This window comes from Tamandua tetradactyla, chromosome 4, assembly GCF_023851605.1.
Source record: "Tamandua tetradactyla isolate mTamTet1 chromosome 4, mTamTet1.pri, whole genome shotgun sequence".
Taxonomy (NCBI): domain Eukaryota; kingdom Metazoa; phylum Chordata; class Mammalia; order Pilosa; family Myrmecophagidae; genus Tamandua; species Tamandua tetradactyla.
Window position 1 is genome coordinate 54326555 of NC_135330.1, and position 26612 is coordinate 54353166.

Consider the following 26612-nt stretch of genomic DNA (forward strand, 5'->3'; position numbering starts at 1 on the left):
CAATTTTAGTATGCAAAAAATTTATGGGAATTCATCAAAATGGATATTTCTGGTCTTTACCAAGACTTTCTGAAACAGAAATCTTGAAAGTGACATTAAAGAATATGCATGTTTAATAAACTCTCCCAGTAACTCTGAGACAGGTGGTTTGGAATCACACTTAAAAAAAAACAGTTTAGGATACTACTTAAAACTAGTTAATAAATGATCTCAAAAAGTATATTTCTTATCCTGTTAAGCTATCCTTTTGCATTCCTTATTTCTACCATTGTCTCCATAGCTTTCCTATGCCACTTTTCATTTTTATTCTTCTCTCATGTTATGAAATATGTGCTTGATGCAATTACCATCTCTCATCCATTCATGTCAAATGTTTCCTAATACACCAAAAATGTTGACTTTTTAGTACGAGTAATGCATATGATGATCTATGCATATGATGATCTTAGCTATAGATTACAAACCATAAAATACATAACACTTGCTATCATGTTGCTTTTAAAAAGATTAATAGGAAAATATAGAAATTCATAACAATTTAATATTTATGTTAAAAGCTTTCCAAAATCTTAGAAAATCTCTAGCCAACATAAAAGGAAAACATTTGACTTCTGATCCACTCCTTTTATCCAATGTCTTATTAAGTCTGAGAAAGTGGGTCATGTCACAAATACAGAGTGTGCTCAGGATCTTATAGAATTTCCACTTCTGTGTCCAAACCGCACCATTATGTGGCTTCAGGTTAAGATTATATGCACTATTCAAGTTAAATACAGTAACATCTGGCCCCTAAGATTTTTTTCACCCAAAATGAGACCCATTATATTCAATTTATTAAGTTCTTCATCTACTAAAATTGTCAAAATATTTTCATGTATATTTTATGTATATTCCTTATAAAAGGAAGTCATTCAAGTTTTATTTAATTACTTAATTTATTTAACAATATTAAGTCCTTTAGTATGTATTAGATAATTAAGATGCAAAGGCCCTTAAAACTTAATCCTTGACTTTATATAGACTACAATCCAAGAAGGAGTTATAGCAGAAAATACTGTATGGCGCAAACCCTAAAATCTTAAAAGGAAATACATTTATAGAAGATTGGGATATCAAAAACCTGGAAAGGAGACACCTGAGCTGAATCTTATTTAAAGATAACTGAATTGGGTAATAGAAATGGAGAAAGGGTATCAAAAGCAGAGGAAACATGAAGGAAACAAGCATATATTAATTTATTCATTCAGTTATTCCTGGAGGGGCAGTAAATCTCCCCGGATTCAAATCCTAACTCTACCAAATACTAACTATTGCATAAATGCTCAGCAAGGTATCTAACCTCTCTATAATCTTTAAATTATGTATATATATATTTTTTATTAGAGAAGCTGTAGGTTTACAGAAACATGCAGAAAATAGAGTTCCCATATACCCCCTTATTATTAACTCTCTGCATTAGTGTGGTGCCTTTCTTACAACTGATTAAAGAATATAATCATAATTATACTATTAACTACAGCCCAACACTTACATTAGGGTTTACTGTCTTGTACACTCCTATGATTTTTTAAAAATTTTATTCTAGTAACACACATACAACCTAAAATTCCCCCTTTTAACCACATTCAAACATATAATTCAACAGTATGTTCACAATGCTGTGCTACCATTATTACCATCCATCACCGAAGTTTTTCCATTACACCAAATAGAAATTCTGTACCAATCAAACATAAACTCCCCATCCCGACCCCCTAACTCTATTCCCTATTCCACCAAATGCTAGCTACTGTTCAATTCTTTCTGATCATTTGCGGCAATAATAGAGTACATAAATTGTGCAGTTTAAACTAGATTCAATAAAGCATTCAAACAGTACCTGACACATTTATTCAATAAGTGTTATTTTTATTTGTAATTATGGTCATTCATTCACTCACTATTTATTAAGCATCTATTATAATCCAAGTTCAGAATCACAAAGAAATGAAACCACTTTTAGAGAATAGCAAATAGTTTAGAATGGCTGGAACAAGGCTATTTGAAGTATTAGAGAAAAGATTAGAGAGGTAGAGGTCAGAAGATGAAGGATTTTGTGTGCCAAGCTGGAGATTTGAACTTTAATTAAATATAATGGGAAAGATATAAGATTTCGTTTCTTGAAAAAAAAATACTCTCAAAACTGTATGGAGGATGGCCTGAAAAAAGGGAATAAATTAAAAGACATAAAATCAGCTACCAAACATAAGACAGAGAGAATAAAACTAAATAATAGAACACAGAATCAATAGAACATGGTAAAAAACTGGCAACTGGATATAAGAATGGCAGCCATTGAGTACATGAATGAGAAAAGATGCAATTTTCTGGTTTAGGCAACAGGGTGGTACCAGTTGTCAGAAGTAGGGGAGCAGGAGAATACAATTTGTGGGTACACATACATAGGCATGTATGTATATGGGTGTACATGTGTGTATCTACATGCACATACATATATAACATTCAGAGACACATACATATACCATACATGCACAAACACATCTATATTTCTATGGATCCAAGCTTAAGATTTAGTGGGACTAATCAATATAGGTAGTTAATGAAGTGAGATGGTATGAGATTGATAAGTAGAGGGCTGAGGATAAAGTCAAGAAGACTTCAATATTTAGGGCACAAGTAGAAGAAGGCAAGTTTAACTGTAAAGTACACTTGGAGGAACTGCAAGAGAAGCACAAAGGATGTAGAAAGTTACATCACAAATAAAAATAAATTATCCAAGATCCACCAAAGATTTTTTTAAATTAAAATTGTAAGTTTACAGAAAAACCATGTTTACAATACAGAGTTACCAGATACTATCCTATTATTAACACCTGGTATTAATGTGGTACATTTACTCCACTTGATAAAAGAACATTTTTATAACTGTACTGTTAACTGGAGTCCATGGTTTATTCAGTGATTCACTGCTTGTGCTCCATAGCCCTATGGATATATATATATATTTTAAATTTTAATTCTGTAACATATACAGAACCTAAAACTTTCTCTTTTAGCCATACTCAAAATGTATATTTCGGTACAGTTAATTACATTCACAATGTTGTACTATCATCACCCCCATCCATTACCAAAGCTTTCCCATCTCCCAAATAGACACTCTGTACAATTTTAAGAACTAACTCCCCATTTCCCATACTCACCTTGGCACTGGTAATCTATATTCTAGCTTTTGACTCTATGAATTTGCATATTCTAATTATTTCATATTTCAATTACTTTGTGAGATCAATAATATGAGTACTTTTGTATCTGGCTTATTTCATGCAACATGATGCCTTCAAAATTCATCCATGTTCTTGCATGTATCAGAACTTCAGTCCTTTTAACCACTGAGGAACATTTCATTGTTTCAATATCTTATTTATCATTCATTAGTTGACCGAAACTTTGGTCACTTCCATGTTTTTGCAACTGTGAAAAATGAACACTGGTGTGCAAATATCTGTTAGAAGCCCTGCTGTCAATTCTTCTGGGTATATAATTGGAAGTGAGATTACCAAGTCATATGGTAACTCTATATTTAACTTTCTGAGGAACCACCGAACTGTCACAGAATTTGCACCGCTTTATGTTGATACTAACAATGGACAAAGTGTTACTATTTTTTCACATCCTCTAAAACATTTTTTATTTAACATGTTTTAAATAGTAGCCATTCTAGTGGGTACAAAATGGTATCTCATTGTTTTATCTTGCATTTTCCAAATGGCTAATGATGTTGCACACATTTTCTTGTGCTTTTAGTATATCTTCTCTGGAGAAATGCCATTTAAATCCTTTGCCAAATTTTTAATATAGCTTGTTTGTCTTTTGTTGAGGATTTATTTATATGTCTAGATATTATACCCTTAACAGATATGTCATTTCCAACTATTTTCTCCCATTGTGTAGGCTGTCATTTTACTTTCACGATAAAAGGCCATTGATGCACAAAGTTTTTAATTTTGATGAGGTCCCACTGATCTATTTTTATCTTTGTTGCTCATGTTTCTGGTGTAAAGTATAAGAAACCATTGCCTAACACAACATCCTGAGGATGCTTCCCCCTATGTTTTCTTCTAGGAGTTGTATAGTTCTAGATCTTATATTTAGGTCTTTGATACTGTATTAGTCAGGGTTCTCCGAAGAAACAGAATAAAGTAGGAAATATTTGTAGATATAAAATTTATAAAAGTGTCTCATATAACCGTGGGAATGTGGAGTCCAAAATCCGCAGGGCAGGCTGTGAAACTGACAACTCCAATGGAGTGTCTGGACCAACGCCACAGGAGAGGCTCACAGCCAAAGCAGGGAGAGAGCCTATCTCTACTGAAATCTCCTTAAAAGGCTGCCAGTGATTAGATTAAGCATCACATTGCAGAAGACACTTCCCTTGGCTGATTATAAATGGAATCAGCCGTGGATGCAGCCCAACGTGATGATGATTGAATTCTATGAAATGTCTTTATAGCAACAAGCAGGCCAGCATTTGCCCAACCAGCAAATGGGTACCACCACCTGGCCAAGTTGACACATGAACCTAACCATGACAGGTACATTTTGAGTTGATTTTTGTATGATATGAGGTAGGGGTTCACCATCATTCTTTAGTATATGGATACCCAGCTTTTCTAGCATCATTTGTTTAAAAGACTATTCTTTCTCAATTGCGTTGACTTGACATCCTTGAGAGAAATCAGTTTAAATCTGCATATACAGAAGTAGGTCTGTATATTCTACCCCAGCACCAGCAAACTTCGCCCAGGGCCAGAGATGAATATGTTACTGCTCCTGGCTGTGAGGCTGAGGGATGGGCAATGGCAGCCGCTGAATGGAGAACGCACGTCACCAGCATTTACTGCAATTTACCAGCCTCGTCCTCCTGCTCTTCCCTGGATGCTGCAGAGTGTTCCAGCAGGTTCAGGAGTTTCAAACAACTGATTCAGACAGTTGTTGCCTGTGGAGGGACTGACTCCTGGAGCTTGTAACTCCACCTTCTTCCCATAATCCCTCCACCAGAGACTTTTAAAAGGAACTTTAATTCAATTTCTTGATAAGAATCTTCTTAAGATATTAACTTCAACTTTTCAACTCATAGCCACAAAAATGCATTCCTTACATAAGAAAATGTGATGGAATTGGTAGCATGTTCATAAAACAGAAGAGTAATTTCATTAGAAGTGGAGAGTCTTGTGGAATTTTTATCTTAATGTTGCTTATCTATAATTTAGTGAATATACTCTGTTATTTTAGTAGCCTCTTTTGGTTATAGGATAAGTTTTATTTAACGAACAGAAATCCATCTTCCAACCTCAGAGTCCTTATTTATCATTTATGGTAGTTACCACTGTACCATGTAAGTATTTTAGTATACAAAATCCCTTCTTATATGTACTAATCTCAAAATATGTTAGAGAGAAATTTTACTAAAATTTATTTTAAACCCACCACTCACAAGATCCTATGTAAGAAACTGGGTATACAGTATTGAATTATTTATAGTCCCAGTCTTGGAGGAGTTCATAATCTAATCAGAAAATTAACAAGAGAATTATTAGAACTTCTAATATAAAATACAGATATGGGCATTATCCTTGATCCCACATTTACCCCTACTCTGCCTGAATCATCAGCAAGAGTGGGCACTTCTACCTCCCACACATAACCAAAGTCTGCATCACTCCTTCTTTTCCTCTATCACCCTAGTCTACATCACTATTCACCTCTCTCCTGGACGACTGCAATAGTCTCTCAATTAGATTTCTGCCACCTCTCTTTCCTTTAAATTATATTTCGTAAGTATTCCGAGTAATCATTACAAAATAAAATCATATCTAGTCCCTTTCAAGCCTAAAACTTTCCAATGGCATACTGTTTCATTTAGAATAAAATCTAAAATCTTTACTGTTTTCAAAGACGTGTATATGTCTTATTTCTGTCCCTCTAACATCATCTAATACAACTCTCCCTTCTGCCCACGCTTGATTTACTTATGATCTTAGGAAAAGCCAAATTTCTTTTTCTCCTTAGGGTTTTTTTTAATGTACCAATATTTACTATAATATATACTACAATATTTATACTGAGTTTATATTGTGGTTTTAAACAGATATTTAAAAACTTTTCAGTTAAAACTAAAATTAAAACTAAAAAGTTTTCAAATATTTGTTTAAAACCACAATATAAACTCAGTATAGGTTAACATAAGTGAATTTTTATAACTACTACCTATACTTCTAAACAAAAAAATTTAGTTGGAAGAATAGTCTAACAATATTGCTAAATGCCATAACTCAGGTATGAACAAAAATTCTAAGGGAACAGAGAGGACCAAATGATTGGCAGTCTTGGCATAAGGGCTGACATTTCAGCAAGCTATGGAAGATTTAGAGGGAATATACTGGTAGTATAGCACCAAAACCGTGCAAATCCTCGCTTTGTGAAAGAATGTTTGAAGGAATATTCAATGTGAGTGGAATATAGTTAGTAGTGAGAGAGTGGGAAGAATGAGTTGGGAAACTGGGCAAGAATTTAAACCCAGAGAGAGACTAAGCACCTTATATCATGTGATACTCTCAGAAGGAGGCCAGGATACAACTAGGGTCTGCTGGATTCCACAGCCAATGCTCTGGAGAGAGGTAGGCATGCTGCTAGTGACACACAGTGATGTGACCAGGAGACTTCAAGGAAATGTACTTGTCACTGGGCTCCTACTGCTTTTTAAAAGCATGTGTTCTCTTCTGCAATTAGAGGTACTTTGTTGGGTGGAAAAATTGGGGAAGATATGTTTATATTATTTCATTAAAGTAGGAAAAGGTTTTGAAAGAACACTAGAAGAAATGTTTCTAATTTGTATTTCTCTATCATTTTCTTTCCCCATAAATTTAGGATTTGGACAGAATTAATTTTGAAAAAATATACCTAATATCCTTTATTTGATCGTTTCACTACTATACACAATTTCTTAACAGTAATATGGGTTGCCACGTAAAAGATGGCCTATATTTATGGAAATCCTGTAGCTTATAGTTCTAGACTAGGCTCTTGAATCAACATAGTAATTCAGTTATGGTTTTAGCTATGTGAAGTGTAGTCAAAACAGCAGAAAAAAACATTAGTTCCAATGGCCTTAATAACAAACAATATGCACAAGAAATAACTTCTTTTTTGTGTGTTAGTGTAACCTGAGATAAAGGTAAGAGACTCCCCAAATAATGGCTTAAATCTTTGTAAAACTACTAGCTAAAAAGACTATGATGTCAAAGAGTTGTGGATTTAAGGAGCTGTTTCTGGGATTCTTTCCAAATCCATTATCTAAAGAGGAATTCATCTAAATGGAATGCATTATCATCCCTTTAAGCTATGTTTATTTCACAGTATCATGGAATGTTAGAGCCTAAAAGAATCAGAAACTTAATGATCTTTTATTTTAATTCATGTTACAGATACAGAAACTGAGGCTCAAAGAGGTTAAGAAGTTAACTTTCAATGAAAACCATCTATTAGTGACTAATCTAGAAGCATTTAAAACAAAGTGTATATTTTCACACAATGTTTAATTTACATATTAATAGTTTAAATAATTAATAGCTTGTGAGTCTTTAAAGTTTTGTGTCCTGAACATTTTTCAAACTTGTCTTCTATTTCTTTGAACATTGTTGCATTAGTCAAGGCTCTCTTGGGAAACAGAACTGACAGGATATATCTGTAATTATTATGAGATTTATAAAATTGTTTCAGACAACTGTGAGTCCAAATGCCGAAGGACAGGCTAGAAGCTGGGAACTCCAATGAAAGTTTTCAATGGATTCCTCAAGAGAAGCTGGCCAGCTAAAGCAGAGATGAAAATTTTCTCTTCTGACTGCTGAAGTCATCCCTTTCCTTTCTAACGCCTTTGTGGATGGGATGAAAAGTCTTTCCTTGCTGAAGGTAGTCTTCTCAGTTGATTATAGATGTAACCAGCCATAGATACACTCAACTTACTAGTGATTTAAGTCCATGAAATGTCCTCACAGAAACAGTTAGGTCAGTGCTTGCTTAATCCAGACAACTGGGCACCATGACCTAGCCAAGCCTAGCTACAATATCTGGTCTTTGCAAGTCAATTCCTGCTGTCTGATTCTGCTAGCTCTTATTCATGATTTTTTTTCCCTCGCATGTTTAATGACTTTAAACTGTGAAATTTCTCTTTGGAATTTTAGATGGCAGAACTCTTTGATGTCTGGGTGAATGTGGATTCTTCAAGAGAGGATTTGTGTTTGCTTCTGCCAGGTGCCTGGGGGCACTATCAGTTTAAGATTGCTTTAAACTTGGGTTAGGTTTTGTCAGATGAAATCAGAAATTATTAATTCAGGCTTCCAATTCTTGTGAATACTGGATGTGGTTACTTCTCAGTGATGGCTTTTCCTCCCCTCCATTGAGCCCCAGTGCTTTGGATATGTGAGTTTCCTTGCAGATGCCCAAGAAATAGATCAAGGGAAGGAGCACCTTTGTTTCTTGTCTATTTTTACTAAGCCATCCCAGATTTATGAGAGTCGGGTCTCCTATTACTCATCTTGGGAAGTGAGCTCTGGGCTTTGTCTCCTCTGTTTTCTGGAACTTACCTATCAGAAATGAAAGCTTATTTCTTTAAACCACATATTCCTGTCCATATACTGGTCCAAGTCCTCTCAGTTTTGAAGTATAAATATTGCTAAGTAAAGAGAGAACCATAATCAAGAATTTGTACCTAATAAAAACTTTTATATTCTTTCAGCCAGATCAGTAGTATCTCTGAGAATTATTTTTTACTAATTGACTCTTCATTTAGAAGTTTGTGAAATGCTGTCAATGAGAATCTTTTAAATCCTTTCAAGGGTATCTTCAAATATCACTTTTTTGTTTTGTTTTTTGCATGGGTAGGTACCAGGAATTGAACCCGAGTCCCCAGCATGGCAGGCAAGAATTCTGCCTGCTGAGCCACTGTGGCCTGCCCAAGTATCACTTTTCAATAGCCACAAAATAATAAAGTTGAGAAGATGGTCAATTTGTGCATGCAAAACTATTTAAGTTGTCCATAAAATGCTTTCATTTTGATTGAACATTTTTCAAATTTTACATTTACCTTTTGACAAAGTTATACTTTTAAAAATTGCTGCATTTGTATTGTAATAACGTAATTTCCCTAAAAATGGGTCAGACAATTAAAATTTACTGAGCAACTACAAAGTGCCATACCGTATGCTAAGATTGTACATTTACTAATCACATAAACTGTATCACAACCCAGTGAAGTAGGTGGTGATATTTCCATAATAAAGAAAAAGAAACTGACACTTATGAACAAATAGCTATTAAGTGATAAAGTCAGAATGTAATCTAACTCTGATTCCAAAAAGTATATGAGTTTTCTAACCATGAAAAAATATTACTATGCTTTATTAACTTTTTTCAAATAGTAAGAATCTGGTTAAAGAATTGCATGGTCAAAAGTAAGTAATAGGTTCCCGGTGCCTGCCCATGTATAAAAAAAAAAAAAAAAAGTAAGAAATAGGTTATACATACTACCCATCATTCAATCCCTAGATTCATACCCATAAATTCAATTCATAGAGGTTAGAATAGGTACAAAAGAAAGGAAAGTGCCCAGAGATTGTAAGAAAGATACCACTCAAGTCTTGAATACAGCTTTATAGTAAATCAAATGTTTTAGCAATGACAATGTTATGTTACAGAAGAAAAACGTAGAGGTCCACTCTTACCTGCTTGAAAAGCTGGAGGTTAACTGCAGTTTCCAAGAACTGTTTCATCACACTTGAGCGGTGCTTTACAAAACTCTCTTCACAGAAAGTGATGGGCTCACCCTACACAGAAATAAAGATTTTCAGGGCATCAAGAAAAAGTCAATAAGACAGAACCCAGCCCTGGTAACAAAGTATTCCTGTCCAGGAGGTGCATGGAGAGTCACAGACGGGAAGTGTAAGGCACAGTATCAGCTTCAAGGTGCTTATAGTCTAAAGAGATTAAAACAGACCCTCATACATAATAGTAGGATTTCAGGCTAGTAGAAATAATCCTCTACTGATAAACCTTACTTTAGCTTCCTAATCAAGGATTCCTTGCACTCTTAATACTGCTTTATTTTACTCTCTCAGGGTGACAGTAAATGCTCAAAAAGAATAATGCTCAACTCTCAAATTGAAAAAAACGATTTAACATCATTATATTTAATTAAGAGTATCAAAAATAGCATGTGGACCTGAAAAGGTCTACCCATTATGTTTTCATTGTGATTAGTAAAATATTCTTAGTGTAAAATTGCTGCTTGATTTTGCCATTTATATTAGTTTTTTGGTTATTAATTTGTTCTTAAATTAAGGAAAAATTCTTACAATTGCATCCTCTTTATGACTGCAAATACAGTTCTGATTGGACATTTTCTAGGATAAGTCCCACTTTGCATCTGTTTTAGTTTAGACTGTGCATTTGCTAAGCAATTATATCTCTGTGAGCATCTTGTGGTAGCTTACTCTCCACCAGCGGCTCCCCCTCTAAATCGGCATGGACTTAAATGCCAAGCACTATTCCCACATGTTCCATTTATTCCTGTGCATGACCTAAGGAAAGGGTCACTCACTGGCAGATACCTATCACCTGTTGTTCCCCTCATCGGCCTAACTGGCCCCCTACTTATTCAACACATATGAAGTAACTGAATTTTATGATCAAAATGAAAATAGAAATTAATGACAACCATTCATTTATTACAATAAATCTTGTTGTAATCTTTATGTTATAGTAAAAACTTTAAAATGAGCCTGATCACCGCTTAAAAAATATTAGGCATGATTTAATTTTAAGGAAGACATTGCTTTGGTTACAAGTATCTAAATCAAATTCTGAAAACAGGTTCTTGAATGAATGAAAAAATGAGACTAACAATCTGCGTTAACTCAAACATAATTGTACAAATGAGGCTGCCACTTCTGTGAAATTAATGATCCTATCAGAATTTGTTGTTCAAAAAGTGGCTACTAGTCCCATCTAGCCACCTAAATTTAAATCTATTAAAATTAAAATTAAAAAATCAGTTCTTCAATCACACTAAGCACGTTTTCCAGTGCCCAACAGCCATATGTGGCTAATGGCTACTGAATTGGATAGCACAGATATAGAACATGCCTGTGCTGATTTGAATGGATGTATGTACCCTAGAAAAGCCATGTTTTAATCCTAATCCCATTTTGTAAAGGTAGCCATTTCTTCTAATCTGTATGTTTGAAACTTTTATTAGATCACCTCCCTGGAGATGTGACTCAATCAAGAGTGGTTGTTAATCTGGATTGGGTAGGTCTTGATTAGTTGACTGGGAATCCTGTAAAAGAGGAAACATTTTGGAGGAAGTGAGAGATTCTGAGAGAGCAGAGAAGAATGACATAGCCACAAGAAGTACAGAGTCCAGTACAAAGTACAAAGCCAGCGACCTTTGGAGATGAAGAAGGAAAACGCCTCCTGGGGAGCTTCATGAAATAGGAAGCTAGGAGAGAGAGCTAGCAGATGACGCCATGTTCACCATGTGCTCTTCCGGCTGAGAGAGAAACCCTGACTGTGTTCACCATGTGCCTTCTCACTTGAGAGAGAAACTCTGAACTTCATTGGCCTTCTTGAACCAAGGTATCTTTCCCTGGATGCCTTTGATTGGACATTTCCACAGATTTGTCTTAAATAGGACATCTTCTCAGCCTTAGAACTGTAAACTAGCAACTTGTTAAATTCCCCTTTTTAAAAGCTATTCTGTTTCTGGTATATTGCATTCCAGCAGCTAGCGAACTAGAACAATGGCCCTTAACACAAAAAGTGCTCTTGAACAGCACTGCTCTAGAAGGAAAAAAATAAGATTCAAAGAAATGTTTAGAGAAGACAATTCAATAATATATTAACTGTTCTCACCCCCCATCAGCCAATGATCCATAATAAAACTGCTATTATATACTTCTATACTGATTGTTGCTATTTTTAAGAGCTACAGAATGATTTTTAAGTTATATATTTTAAGAATTGGATTAGTTTACATAAATATATTTTGGAGAATCATAAGTACCCTGTACTTGCTACTATCATAGAATTTATAATCTAACAGAAAAGAAAAATATGCAAATAGGCAATGTCATTTTAAAATAAAGGTCTTGGATCCTAACTATTATATTTGGAACCCACTAGATGCTTTATAAGTGAATAAATGAAACAGCAATGAATTAAGCCTTGATCTATATGATATATTAGCTTTTCAAAAATGAATAAAAGCTTTAGCATCTGGGCATCATAGTGCCTAGGCATGAGGCTCGGATCAGGAGACAGAGACAGAGGGGATGCTACGCACCCTCTCCCGGGATGTGAAATGGTGTGCCTGTGGCATCATGCTACTCCTGCCAAGCTCTGCAAACTGCCAGTGCATTGCCATCACCCACATTCTGACTTCTGGAATGGAGGATACGAAAGAGTTCTCAGAGGAATCAGAAGATGAAGAATTGCAGTTAGAAGACTTTCCATGCTGAAAACACTTTATTCCAAAGAATAAGAACCAAGATCAGGCAGTTCTTGGATTTGGCCATGTAAAATACACAAAGGTCTAAAAATCTCATTAAAGCAATGGTCTTAAAACATCACTCAGACAAATAGACAGTAGCTGGGGAATCAATAAAAGAAGATAATGACTATTTCACTTGCATAACCAGAACTGACAAAATTTGTCTGATGTAGTGAAAAGAAGAGCACTTAACTGTGTAGATTCTACTTTTATTTTTTTAGATTTTACTTTTGATAACTCAGTTCCTTCCAAAAGTGAAGCAAAGGACGATTTCTTTTGTCTGAAAGGAATTCCAGATGGTCAAATAAGAAAAATGTTCCTAAACTTGGTGAGATGAATTCATCATTTGAAGATATAGATGCATTTTATTGCTTCCAATATCATTTTATTTCTTTGAGAGAATTTTCTTATTTATATGAAGAAAAAAAATCCAAGTATTGTGATGAGAGGAGATGTACTGAAAAGCAAAATAGAGCAAGAACAGCAAGGGCACAAAGGAAAAAAGAAGAAATTAAAAGAATAGCATCATTGGTTGATAATGCATATAGCTGTGATCCAAGGATAAAATATTTCAAGAAAGAAGCTGAGAAGAAAGTAAAAGCAGAAACAAAATGCAACAAGAAGCTAAAGAAAAATGAAGTCAAGCTGAATTAGAAGCTATTCAGTTAGCTAAGGAGAAAGAAGAGGAAATTAGACAGTAAGCTTTGTTGGCAAAGAAGGAAAAAAGATATCCTGAAAAGAGCCATTAAAAAGAGAAGGTAAAAACTTTGAAATTCATGCAAGACTTGAAATCATTTTTCTGACAATGAGGCAATGCAGGTAAAAATGAGGGAACAAGCGGGAAAATTCTGTGATCAACCTGAACTAGCACGCTTACAAGGCTTGACTGAAACACACACATCATCTACTGTGAAGACCCAGGGACCCAGCTCCCCCTTCATTTGGAGTTTAAGTTGCTGCACATAGCTGCCTACATGACAAGGACAGAAGTTAAAGGTCAACAGACTTTCTAAGGAAAGAACGTACAGATGGTATTGTAAACCACGTATCTTATAAAGCATTATAACTCCTCTCTCCTGACATGTTGATAACAAATCTCCAAATCCCTATCCTCTGTCATGAGACCCTGCTGAAATTCTGTTCTCATACCCTGTGGAATGTCCTTGTCCTAAACTCTTATAAGCTGCCCCCTTGCACCCCCACCTTTGTGGTACACTGTTTCCATTTTTCTGGATGGCTGCCAGGGGAGACTCTCTCCAGTCTGTAAGTTCTACTAAAACTCATGTTTAACCCCATGCCTAGAGTGTTCTTTGGTCTTGGGGCTGCACTGTCCCAAGCCTTTCAAAAGCTGGGTTAGAGCATCTACAAAAGTAGGAAATGTTGCTCTGGAAAAATAAATAGAAGAAATAAATGAGTAAATTAGAATAGGGAAAGAGGAAGCTGAGTCTCATATGCAGCAGCATCTAGGAATGCTAAAAAATCAACAGCAGAGGTGGAAATGGCAGTAAAAATTGGTCTGAAGATGATCTACAATTATTAATTAAAACTGTGAACCACTTTCCTGCTGGAACAAATTCAAGATGGGAAATTACTGCCAACTACATGAAGATACATTCTTCTGGAGTCAAGAGAACTGCTAAAGATGTTACTGGCAAAGCAAAGAGTCTCCAAAAAATTGACCCTCATCAAAAAGATGACACAAATAAAAAGGCTCATGATAAATTTAAAGAGGGAACATGGAGTGGTGCCTCAAGCAGACACTGACACACCTTCAGAGTGATTTGAAGGGCAATGCACAGATTCCACCCCTCAGACAACAGAAGAACATGGCTTTCGGAACAAGACATATTTGGTAAATATACCTGAAAGATGAGAAAAAACAGAAACAGTGCCTGGCAGTACAAAGGACTGCATGAAACCATATAAGGAACTCACCAAAATGGTAAAAGCAAAGCAAGCTGCTGAAGAGTAAGTGCTGAATGCAGGTAAAGCCAAGAAGTGACTAAGTGACAATCTTTGTTGTATGTTCGTTTTTATAATAAAACTAAAAATATTACACAAATAAGTGAAATTTTTGAAAATAAGTAAAATCATAGCTTTTAATGGCTTTTAATGGCAGTTTCAACTACATCAAAGTGATCAGGACTATTGATAATTTTAGTTTTTAATTAGAAAATTTTTCAAATTTGTCAGGACATTTTATATTACTGTCAATTCTCTTTCTAAAAGTTGTCATTAACACTGCAGAAAAATATTTTTTGATTACAACATAAAGTGCTATCTACAATTGAAAAGTTTAGATTTCTTATAAGCAAGCAGAACTTTTGATTGGAGGGGATGGAGTATGGGGCAAAGGCAAATTTCAAGGGGAGAAATGGATGAAGACTAGTCTACCTATGCTTTCTTAAGAATTGGTCATAATGTAATTATTAGCTGATATGAATTATGCTTGGAAGAACACTGACTTCATTAATTTCTTAGCAATTGTTTCAACCTTTCAAGAGAAGTAGTAAAGACAAAGCTCAGAACTGCCATCCATCCATTCATAATAACACAAATCATGATAAACTTTGAAATGAACCTTTGACTGATTAACACTGTTTACTAAGAATCTCTGATAATAATAAAGAACACAACGCCGTGAAACAAATAAGAATTTTCTCTCAGGAGGAAAGAAAATGAATCCTGATTAACAAAACTCTAAAATTTTATATATCAATACATGGAGCTTTAAATATTGTCATCCTTGAGGCATATTCTACGAAAAAGATTTTAAATGACTCCTCACTACGCACTATTTTAAACCCAAATCAAACTGAGTGCCATGAGAAGAGGGAACTCTAGTTAGTATCTTCTGAATGTTTATGATCTGATCAAAAGATACATGCCAAATATTTCTTTGGTAATAAACATCTCTAAAGTAAAAGGTCCATATTCAAATATGGATAATGAGATGAGTGCATGCCTCAAAGTTTTAACAGTCTCAAAATTGTGAAGAGTGAGTAAACCATACTTTCCCAAATTCTTTCCCAGAGATTTGGATTTTTAAATCTCTGACAGTTACAAATTTCTCAAATGGGACAGTTATGACAAAGATGTAGAGAATGGCCACAAAATTATGGCTGTCAATGCTGTGCTTAAATTGCTTGAGTTTAATAACTAAATACAACATTACTGATAATGTTTCAAAGGAATATAATGCAAAAAAATGTCTGAGGGACAACTCATCCAACTTGTCAAACTGAGACCAGATTATGAATCAATATTTATTTTACCCCTTAGCAAGGCTCAAGGCAGCAAAGAAAACCTTGGGTGATTGAAACAAATGACAACACCCTGAGTATTCAAAGGAACAGACTTGAGTGTTACTTCTGTGCTCTTAGCCTTTGACTATAACAAGCAATATTTTGAACTCAAGCAAACATTTCTTTAGCATTAGCTGTTAGTTAAAATTTTGACTTTTATTTTTAAGAGCTTATGACACAAATAATACACAGAGGTGCAATGAAAACTCTTTATTATTTATTTAATGCCACATTTAAAAGTATTCTCACACTGATGACAATGCTTTTCTTTTTGGGGATCAGAGGAGGGTGCTTTTGTTTGTTTATGCTAAAGGGATTTTCTTTACCAAATTTATTACTTCGAAAATTTCATTTTTAATAATAATCACTATCATATAGAGCATTTACTATATGCCAGACATTCTTCTATGTACCTTGCATAAATTCATAAATTAATTCATTTTAAACAACACAGAAATATAAAAGTTTACTTTAAAAAAAAAAAACAAACACACAAATGAGAAAGCTGAAGCACTAAAATTTGCCCAGTCATACTGCTAGCTTAATCAGAGAATGAGGATTTGAACCCAGGCTGGTGTAAAAGTCTGTGCTCTTATTACTTTTTCAATTTATTTAGCCGAGTAGTTTTATCTTATAGTTTTGACTTCTTAAAAAGTAGCTAACTTCTTGCTCACTGTAATCAAAAAAAAAAAAAAAAAAAAGACTACCCATTAATTTATTTAAAATCCTTTCCAAAAACTTAAAGGAGTTTTATATTTTTCTCAGTAATTAAAAGCGGGTACCATTTACCTTGTCAATCATGCCAGTGTCTCATTCAGAGAGTGTAAATTAGGCATTGTACAAAAAGTAGCAGCACTTTCAGAGTTGCCACTCCATTCTAAGTGCTTCATTTATAAAATGCTTTAGTTAGTCTTTGGCAGTATTTAATTGAATATGAATATGCAAATCCTACAGGAGGGCTTTCCCTCAATAATGCAGAATTAACTGGTTCCTCAATAATACTTTCTTCCTCCCTATTATCTTTCAGATCTCTCACCAACCTGGGGCTATTCCTGAGGCCCTTTCTTCCTCTCTCTTCAATAAGAGTATTATAGCCACACATGTCACCGTGCCTTTCTGCCCTCCTCTGACCAAACATGAACAACGTAATCAAAGTGATCTATCTAATACACAATTCTGAGCAATTCAGTGCCATGATAAATAACTTTAACACTGTGCATTACTTACAGGATAAAGTAAAAGCTCTGCAAGTGGCAACAGAAAGGCCCTTTACAATCTGGTCCCGTCAACTTCTAGATGAGTGAATTTTAACCTGTTTTGAGTCTTTTCCTTTTTTAAGAACATGGTGAAAGCTACAGATACTCTTTCGAGAAAAAGCCATATATTCAATAGGCCCTCCCAGGTTTCTTCTCTGTTTGCTATAGGTTCCCTTTCTAACATCATTTTTTTCACAATTACTATACAAGAAATGACCCTATCAGTCTCCATCACTACAAGATCCTGGAGATCTTGGGCTTAATACTTATTTTTCTGTCTTCTTGGAGAAGATCCAGATATAACAGTTAATTTGTTAAATTAACAAATTATATTCACAAATATGTATTAAACATAATAAGAATTAAAGTTTTTGCCATTGACATCTACTTCACATGATTTGCTATGGAGAATAAAATATATACTTAAGAGAAACTAAAGTTCCTTTCAACGCAATGTATTCAGTCTTACTATTTGGGGTACTGAGACAAAGAAAGAGAGAAAAATTAGAAGAGTAGGGGTAAGAGGATGAAGCAATTTGGATTGTGGCAGATATTCTACGTAAAAAAAACACAAATGGATATATAGCGTTTCCACACGTAGAAATAAATCATTTCCCCAATTTATATTACACAGTATGCATTGCCTATACCACTCACTCCCTTTGAGAAAATTCCTAAGACTTTCTATCACTTGTTAAGTCTTTCCATAAGTGTATACTGAATAGATTACTGAAAAGAAGTATGTGTCTTCATTTAGAAGAAATGCTTAAGTTCAGGAAATTTATCACTAGGAGTATATGATACAACACTGGAGGCAAGATAGGCAAGAAATATGCCACACTGGACAAGAACGGTGCAGTGCAGAGAACAGACTCAAAGCCAGGCTCTGCTGTCCACTACCTGGGGAACCGTAACGAGATTATTTAAACGCTATATCATTTTCTTCATCTTTAAAACCAACAAAAAAATAATATTCTGAAGATTTGTAAAAATTAAATGAGAGTTTATTTAAAGGACCTCCCTATGCCTGGCACCCAAGGTGTGCTCAATGGTTAATTTTTAAAATAACTGATAATTACTAAAAATACTAAATTATGAATACAAGTAGAAATCATAATATAAGAAATATAAGAAATAACTGAACAAGGGAAAAGAAATGTGTTTAAGAAGAGTAAGTATAATTAATTCATAGAAAGAAAGGGTCAGTATGAACTATAGCATTTAAGACAGGCTTCACGTATCAGGAAGATGGCCATTAAAAGGGAGAGAGATAAAAGGGCTGACAGGAAGAAAGAACATAAAGGTTTAGAAATCTGAAAAGCTTGAGATAGTTGGAGCCTCAGACAGAAATCCCTAAACTCAGGTCAAAGTTTAGGAAAGACGTCAAGAAGACAGAGTGCCTACCCATCCTGAAAGCCAGATGAAGGGACTGGGTGACACTCACCTGATCAGGTGAGACTCCGCTCAGTCAAAGGTATTATTCACAGGTGTAACGTAAGGGGACATAATGGTTGTTTTCGTGTGCATAAAACTTTGAAAAATAATATCTAGTTAAAGAATTCCTATCCACTTAGAGGTAATTCATACTTTTCTTTCTCATTGTATTATAATAGCTAGAGGAAGCTAGAGAAACATTTGAAAAGAAATAACTGCAGTTATTATATGTGGCTTTTTAAATATTAGTCAAAAATATCAAGGACATAGGCTTATTATTTAAATTACCAACAAGTCTTCTTAAACTAAAGGAAATAAACACACTTTTAATAAATTATGATACCAGTTAATTTGTAAAGATAATAGCTAACAAAATTATTTTACTTATAAAAAAGAAACGTCATTTGCCTTAGAAATTTTTTCTTTTAAGAAGAAATGGAAAAAATCTAAATACATGTAGTTTACTTTAAAGATTAAATTAATATCAAAGGTTGAGTTTAAATAAATGTGAAAGTGTAAAAAATGAAAATACCTCTCCCCTTCTCCCATCTCCCAAAAAGAAACAGCAGTGGAAAAAGGAAAGAAAATACCACACAAAAAAGAAAAATTATAGATAAGTTAACAAAAATAAAAAGATATGACCAATCAACAGAAAATATACTGTATTTTCCCACAGATTTAGGGATTCTGGCTTTCAAGATGTTACAAAAAAAGGCAAAATTATCAAAATTGAAATCTTACATCTTCTCAATTAAGCTCAATAGGGAATAAAATTAAGCTATAAAAACTATAATGATTAATGTTAAAGTTGGGTTATTTTATACCCCTTGATACCCCTAGCATCTAGCACAGTGGTAATTTGAATCATTTAAGAGAATTTTCTCTTCACTTCAATTGTCTCTTTTCCCCAAATGTGATGTCTTTCACAAATGTAAAAAAGGAAAATAAAAGAAAAAATTTTTGTTTATGAAGGTTAAACATACTTAAATATGATAAAATTCAAGCACTAATGTTTAACTTTTCCTACTGGATTATAAACCTGACATTAATCTCTATTAAAATTGTTTGACTTAAATAAAATTAATCACTAATTTTATCTTCCAAATTTGTTTTAATTGATACTGAATAATTTGGATGTGAGTATGTTCTACTGTAGAACTGATAATTGGTTACCAGTCTTTTAAAGAATGAGACGCTCAATTACTGTTTAAGAATTCCCCCATGTGAGATATGTGTACTATGTACAGTAAGTACTATGAGTTCTATAATGTTTTAAATATATATATGTATTTCAAAAAGATTAGTACATAAACTAGACATACGTCCTTACCTAGAGACGGCAGCTGATCTGCTGTCCATTAGCTAAATAACCTATCTGAACAATAAGAAGCACTGGGCGGGAATCACTAATTCAGAAGTCAGTTTAGAAAGGCTCTAACCCTTTCACATTTGTTTAGGGCATCATAGTTTTCTAAAGATTTCACACACCGACCCTGAAAGGTAGACAGGGGAGGTAAAAGAATTCTCAGTTTATAGATAACAAGATCGAAAGAGGCTAAGAAAATGGGTTGAGGTTACGCAGCTTAATTATGGTGGAATTCCTAAGAGATGACAGCTCTTATTACTAATTCATTGTTTTCATCCATTACAATTTATTCATCTGGTCACGAAACAGTAATGTAATAATTTCTGCAATATCAGTCAAACATACTTTAACCTGTAACTTAGGAAAACAAATACATTTTCATTTATACTTCTTTCAATCATCTAAAAATTTGACTAAAAAATTTGACTAAATAATAACCATTTTTAGGTTATTAAAACAAAATAGAAAAGGCAAAATGAGTTAAGATATGCTAAATAGATAAGCTCAATTTGAATAGTATTATGAATTAAAGAAAATACACAGCAAAAAAATTGCCACTTTCTAGTATTTTCTAACTTTCGTTTTGTACATGCTATTTCTAAACTAGATCATCACTAACCTGAAGAGTTCTATTGTCTGGTTAATTTCTTAATGATTTAACAAGATCAGGTGCTTTAAAATGCATTAACACAATTCAGTGGTTAAGAGATGTAAGTACTCCATTTTTTGAACAATGAATAAGTGATATGCTAAAGAATGTGGAAAATACTAATTAAAAGCTATTAAAAGAACTAAAAACAGAAAGTCAAGAAATACTGCAGACAGAACATAATAAAAGTACATTACTTTGGATTGTAAAAGACTTTCATAATTTTTTAAGGTGTGATATTAAGATGATGCTTCTTTTCTCTGTCCCATTCAAATAACTGTTAAAAAAAAAAAGCAAATTAAAATAATGATAAAATAAAATGCTTACAGGTTTGTATCTCAGTGCATCTCGATAAGATCCAAACAAAGCAGCCTGTGCCCTAAGAAAGGCCCTAGCCACTCCATCACCAGTAGCTGTAGACTGCTTCTTCAGTTTATTTTTCAAGGCCGAGACCTGCGTGACAGAGAGGAACAGTTAAATTAACACCTCAGAAATTGGTACAGGGAGGTGAGGTAAGAACCCAATCAGCAGGCAAACCGCAGTGTCTGCAGGTGAGCCAAAAACTCATCCTCCTCCCTAATAGCTTATCTTTTTAACTGCAGAGAGCACCTGCTGGTCTGTTAATTGAAAGGAAAGCAGGAGATGATAGTAAAGTGCTAATGCAAGCTGGTGTATGCTCTCTTTTCTTTTTTTTCCTAAGGCCTCCTGACATAAATAAGCTTTAATTATTTTACAGTAAACTGCTTGTGAGCCACTTTTCTGCAGATTTTTAGCAATTACATGTGTCTACTTGTTTTGAGATGAAGCCGCTTGGTATTGTTCATTTCTCCTACGTAAAGTTATTTCTTACAGGTTCTCAGAATCACTTACCACTTAATTATATTTTTGGAAGCCTCATCTGCATATGCAATTTTCCAGTCATTTGTTGAATACTTTTCACCATTATTAGATTAAAAAGATGGACGAGATGCTAAAAGTCACTGAGAACCCACCATGATCAAGAATTACGTTATGCAACTGTTATCCATAGTCTCAACCTTTAAAACAGTTTTCTGAGAAAGGCACTCATATTTCCATTTATGAATAAGGAAGGAAGGCTCAAAAATGTGAATTAACTTGCTTTCAAAATATGGCTAATAAGTGGCCATATAGTGATTTAAACCCAGTTCTCTCCGTTTTTTTCCCACTATCACAAGCTGGATTTGAGTTCAATGTCACTGTTTTATGAACCAGAAATCAGATTAAAATATTGACGCTTTTAAATTGAAGAAAAATATATTATATAGGAATTTGAAAAATTAAAAAGGCACTAAAATTCATTATAATTTTAATTTTTTATCCTTTAATTTTATGAATATTATTTAATCATTGGTTCTTACTCGTGGCCCTTATGTAAATAAGACCTACTCGTTTATACATAATAGAAAATTATAGTCTGTACACTTAAAAATATTGATTATCATATATATTTCTCATCAGTATTTAACATGGGAACATATGACATTGTGTAAAAATTCTGTTTTCTAAAGGAAAACAAAATCTTGTGGACAACTTCTGGTTGGTTGCTACTTTAATAGCAAATCTGTGTTCTTATGAAACGACTATATAACAGAATGTCATTTCTCCTTTACATATATATATATGTATATGCACACAAAAAGGAATATTTTATTTCTTTATGCAAGCAGTCCTGACTACTCCTGTAGATGATGATTGTAATTGAAGTGTCAACCTAATTAACAACAAAACTTTGAATAATGCTAATGAGAAATGAACACAGCATCAGAGGAAAGACCAGCTCTACAGGTGATAAACCTTCACAGTAGTGACATTTTCCAGTGTAAAGTCACAGTTACTATGATCTGATCAAAGAAATAGACCCCCATTGGGTCCAATTATAACCATAGTTTAGAAAAAATATTGAGTTATGATGTTCATAATCTATGCAGTAAGGCCTTTGCAATATAGGTCTTCTCCCCAAAGCTGTGATCTCTTCAATTTATATTCAAGCTCCACAGATTCAGATAAAAGTTTAGAGCCTAATTCATTTAGTCCACAAAGTGCATAAACCAGGATTCATTTGAGTGAATTTTTATTATTAAAATCTGACCTTAACAAATGCACATTTTTAGGTAACCCACAGATTTAAACCATAAATATAGTTGAAAGATGCAAAAATAAATCTCTAACTTAAAGTCCTTTATTCTGAAGTTTGTAATAGTTTAATTTTCTTAAAAAAACATTTAAAACGTTTTTAAAGAAAAACCAGTGGGAATACATACCTATAGATGCATTTGATTGTTACAAAAGAGGGCTTATGATGGTAGAAATAGGATTCCAGTCTTTCAAAGTATTATAACAAGTAAATGGTTAGGTTTTTAAAAATTATACTTTAGAAAATAATTTTTAAAAACCAATATAAATAGCATGACTTCTATTCTTGCAAATGTTCTATAAACCAGGAAATTGATAATCCAGTTCTTCACAAATCAAGGACACAGTAATCTTAGGACAATCATAACATAAACTCAGGGAATGAAGGGAAGACAAACTACTCCTAAGTCTTCATTACTCCAAGTCTTGGACTGCTTAACTACTGCTTGGGTTATCCAAGAGTACTAATCATATTGCCACAAAGCTTTTCCTAAACAGATCATAAATGTGTGGCTTTCCTTCCAAATTTAGTCAGTAAATAATAGCTCCTGGGGAAGGGTAGAAAATAAGGAAAAGAAAATACTCATTCTACATCTGTATTGTCCACACGGTAGCCACTACTTGTCAGATGGGCACTTGAAATGTGACTAGTCCAAATTAAAATTTGCTGTAAGTGTAAAATACACACTGGATTTTGAAGACTTAGTACAAAAAAATGTAAAATAGCTCTTTACTAATTTTTATATTACAAGTTAAAACAATTACAAATTTTCTTTTGACCTACTCTAGTGGGCTTCAACTTTCAGCAGATCTGAGGTTGTTTCTGTTTTTCAGAGAGCAGAAGGGCAGCTTAGTTAAGTGTTTCTGCATTTTCAAATGAATGGTCAAAAACAGGCTGCCAAAATGAATTTTTTTAAAAAATCAGGATCATACATAATGATAGTAATTTAATGTAAAATAATTGTGTCAACCTTGCTGTTTTCTTGACCTTTAGATCACTGCAGTAAATTATCACCAGTTAACCATTGCCCTTTACAGTGTTAATTAGCTTTTAGCAGTTTTCATCTGTAAAATCTACCATATCCCTAATACACTTACTAAAATACTTGATCTGGAAAATGTAATTTTCCATTTTAGTTTTCAAACTTCTCAGTTTAGTTTGGAAACACATGTCCAACTTCTCACGAAATCCTAGTGTACACTTACATATAACTGAATACAGGAAGCAATTTGGAAACTTACTCCTGACTATTATTGCAAAATCCTATTGACACTGAAAAATAGCTACTGTTTTCTCTTTGTAATCTGAAAGAAAGTAAACTAGCCTCAATATTCAATGACTAAGCTTACTTCAGGAACTGCCATTTCATTTTGTTGTTTTCAGTCTGTAAATACATTATTTTTTAGCAGAATTAAGATTATACTAGGTCAAAAAATAAAAAGTGAAAAGGAACTTCAAAAGCCTGGGTGCACGGGTGGTTTAGTGGTAGAATGCTTGCCTTCCATGCAGGAGACCCAGGTTCGATTCCCGGGCCATGTACCCCCCCCAAAAAAGCAAACATTTAATTGCTCTTATCAAATGTTTAGACTCCCTTCATACAATGAGAATTCATGTCTCTAAGAAGCCATCTAGGAGAGAGAAGATGACCTGCGTTTTAGTACAGTGGGAGTTCTTTGTAATGTGAATAATAGTACCACCAATTCCCCACTTTCACTCTCTTAGTACTAAAATTACTATGAATAAAGGAAGAAAGAATATTACATGAGTAAACATAACAAACAAGTAGAAATTAAAAGACTGCAAACCATGGCACACACAGTCTGCATAATGAAGTAATTATGCCAACCAGGAACTAGTTAGGAGGTAGAACATAAAAGGAAGTTGAATTTTTCAGAGATGTGACAGATTTTCCTCAACTTGTAGATGCATATTTGCAGGAAAAAAAAATCTCTGTACCTAGAAATTTTTACTTTACTTTTTAGGATCATAAGAAACATCAGGGTAAAGAATGGAGGGTAAACATAAGTGTTATAATACTTAGATAACCTAAACAATCTAAAACATCCCTATGACGTATGTATGTATTTGAGAAGTTGTAGGCTTATAGAAAACACAGAATTCCCTTATACCCCAAACACACAGTTCTGACTTATTTACGCTTTGCATTAGTGTTTATATTTCTTACAATTTATGAAACAACATCATTATATTCACATTATTAATTATATTCCATAGCTTGCATTAGGGTTTAGTTTGTATTGTACAATATTATGGTTTTAAAATTTTTTTCATTCTAGTAACATATATGCAACCTAAATTTCCCTCTTACACCATATTCATATATATAATTCAGTGTTATTAATGACATTCTCAACGTTGTGCTACCTTCACCACCATCCATTATCAAAACTCTTCCATCATCCCAAACAGAAACTCTGTACAAATTAAGCATTGACTCACCATCACCTACCCCATCTGACCCCTGGTAAACTGTATTCTGGTTTTTGATTCTATGAATGTACTTACACTAAGTAGTTCAAATCAGTGAGATCATATGGTATTTGTCCTTTTGTGTCTGGCATATTTCACTCAACATGATGTCTTCAAGGTTCATCCATGTCATCGCACATATCAGAACTTCACTCCTTTATATGGCCAAGTAATAGCCCAGTATATGAACATACTGCATTTTGTTTATTCATTCATCTGTGACAGAAACTTGCCTTGCTTCTATCTTTTGACAATTGTGAATAATGTCACTATGAACACTGATGCGCAAATATCTGTTTAACTCTCTGCTTTCAATCCTTTTAGTTATAATTCTAGAAGTGGGATTATCATGTCATATGGTAATTCTATACTTAAGTTTCTGAGGAACCACCAAACTGTTTCCACAGCAACTGCACCATTTCACAATCCAACCAACAATGAATGAGTGTACTCGTATATCTCCACACCCTCTCTAAAGCTTCTTATTTACCATTTTTTTAATAGTTGAGATTCTCATTGGGTATGAGAGGGCATCACATTTCATTTTGATTTGCATTTCCCTAACGGCTAATAATGTTGAGCATCCTTTTATGTGCTTTTTGACCATTTATCTATCTTTGAAGAAATGTCATTTAAGCCTTTTGCCCTTTTTTTAATCAACTTGTTTTTTTTTTGTGGTTGAGTTGAATTCTAGAAATTAAACCTTTATCAGATATGTGGTTTCCAAATATTTCCTTCTATTGTGTAGATTTTTTATTTTTATGATAAAGACCTTTGATGCACAAAAGTTTTTAATTTTGATGAGGTCTTATTGATCTAATTTTTCCTTTGTTGCTCATTTCTGGTGTAAAGACTAAGAAACCATTGCCTAATATAAGGTCCTGAAGAGTCTTCCTCATGTTTTTTTCTAGGAGTTTTATAGTTTTGGTTCTAACATTTATGTCTTTGTTAGATTTTGAGTTAATCTTTGTATATGTAGGGGTACACTTTCATTCATTTGCACATGAATGTAGTTTTCCCAGAACTATCTGTCAAAGAGACTATTCTTTCCCCATTGGGTGAATTCGGACACCTTGTCAAAAATCAATTTGTCAAAGATATGAGAGTCCATAAAAAACTCTCAATTTTATGTCATTGATCTATAGGTCTGTCCTTGTGCTGGTACCATGCTATTTTGATTACTGTCACTTTGTAATAAGTTTTAAAATCAGGAGTATGAGTCCTCCAACTTCATTCTTCTTTTTCAAGATGGCTTACACTTCCATATAAATTTGATGATTGGCTTTTCCATTTATGCCAAGAAGGCTGTTGGATTTTGATTGGAATTGTGTTACAAAACCCCTTGGGTAC

General features: G+C 33.8%; 1 protein-coding gene and 1 pseudogene across 8 annotated transcripts in view; one reads left to right on the plus strand and one right to left on the minus strand.

Annotated features, from left to right (window-relative positions):
* The window catches only part of DENND1B (DENN domain containing 1B), a 283782-nt gene that overhangs the window by 48081 nt on the left and 209089 nt on the right, over nucleotides 1-26612 (minus strand). For all 8 annotated transcript variants that reach the window (XM_077157317.1, XM_077157322.1, XM_077157319.1 and 5 more), the window contains 2 exons: nucleotides 20945-21070; nucleotides 9783-9884 (listed from right to left, as the gene is read on the minus strand). In XM_077157317.1, coding sequence (XP_077013432.1) covers nucleotides 9783-9884; nucleotides 20945-21070 — 228 coding nt within the window. The remainder of the gene's footprint in view (nucleotides 1-9782; nucleotides 9885-20944; nucleotides 21071-26612) is intronic.
* On the plus strand, nucleotides 12438-14609 carry LOC143680811 (dnaJ homolog subfamily C member 2-like; annotated as a pseudogene).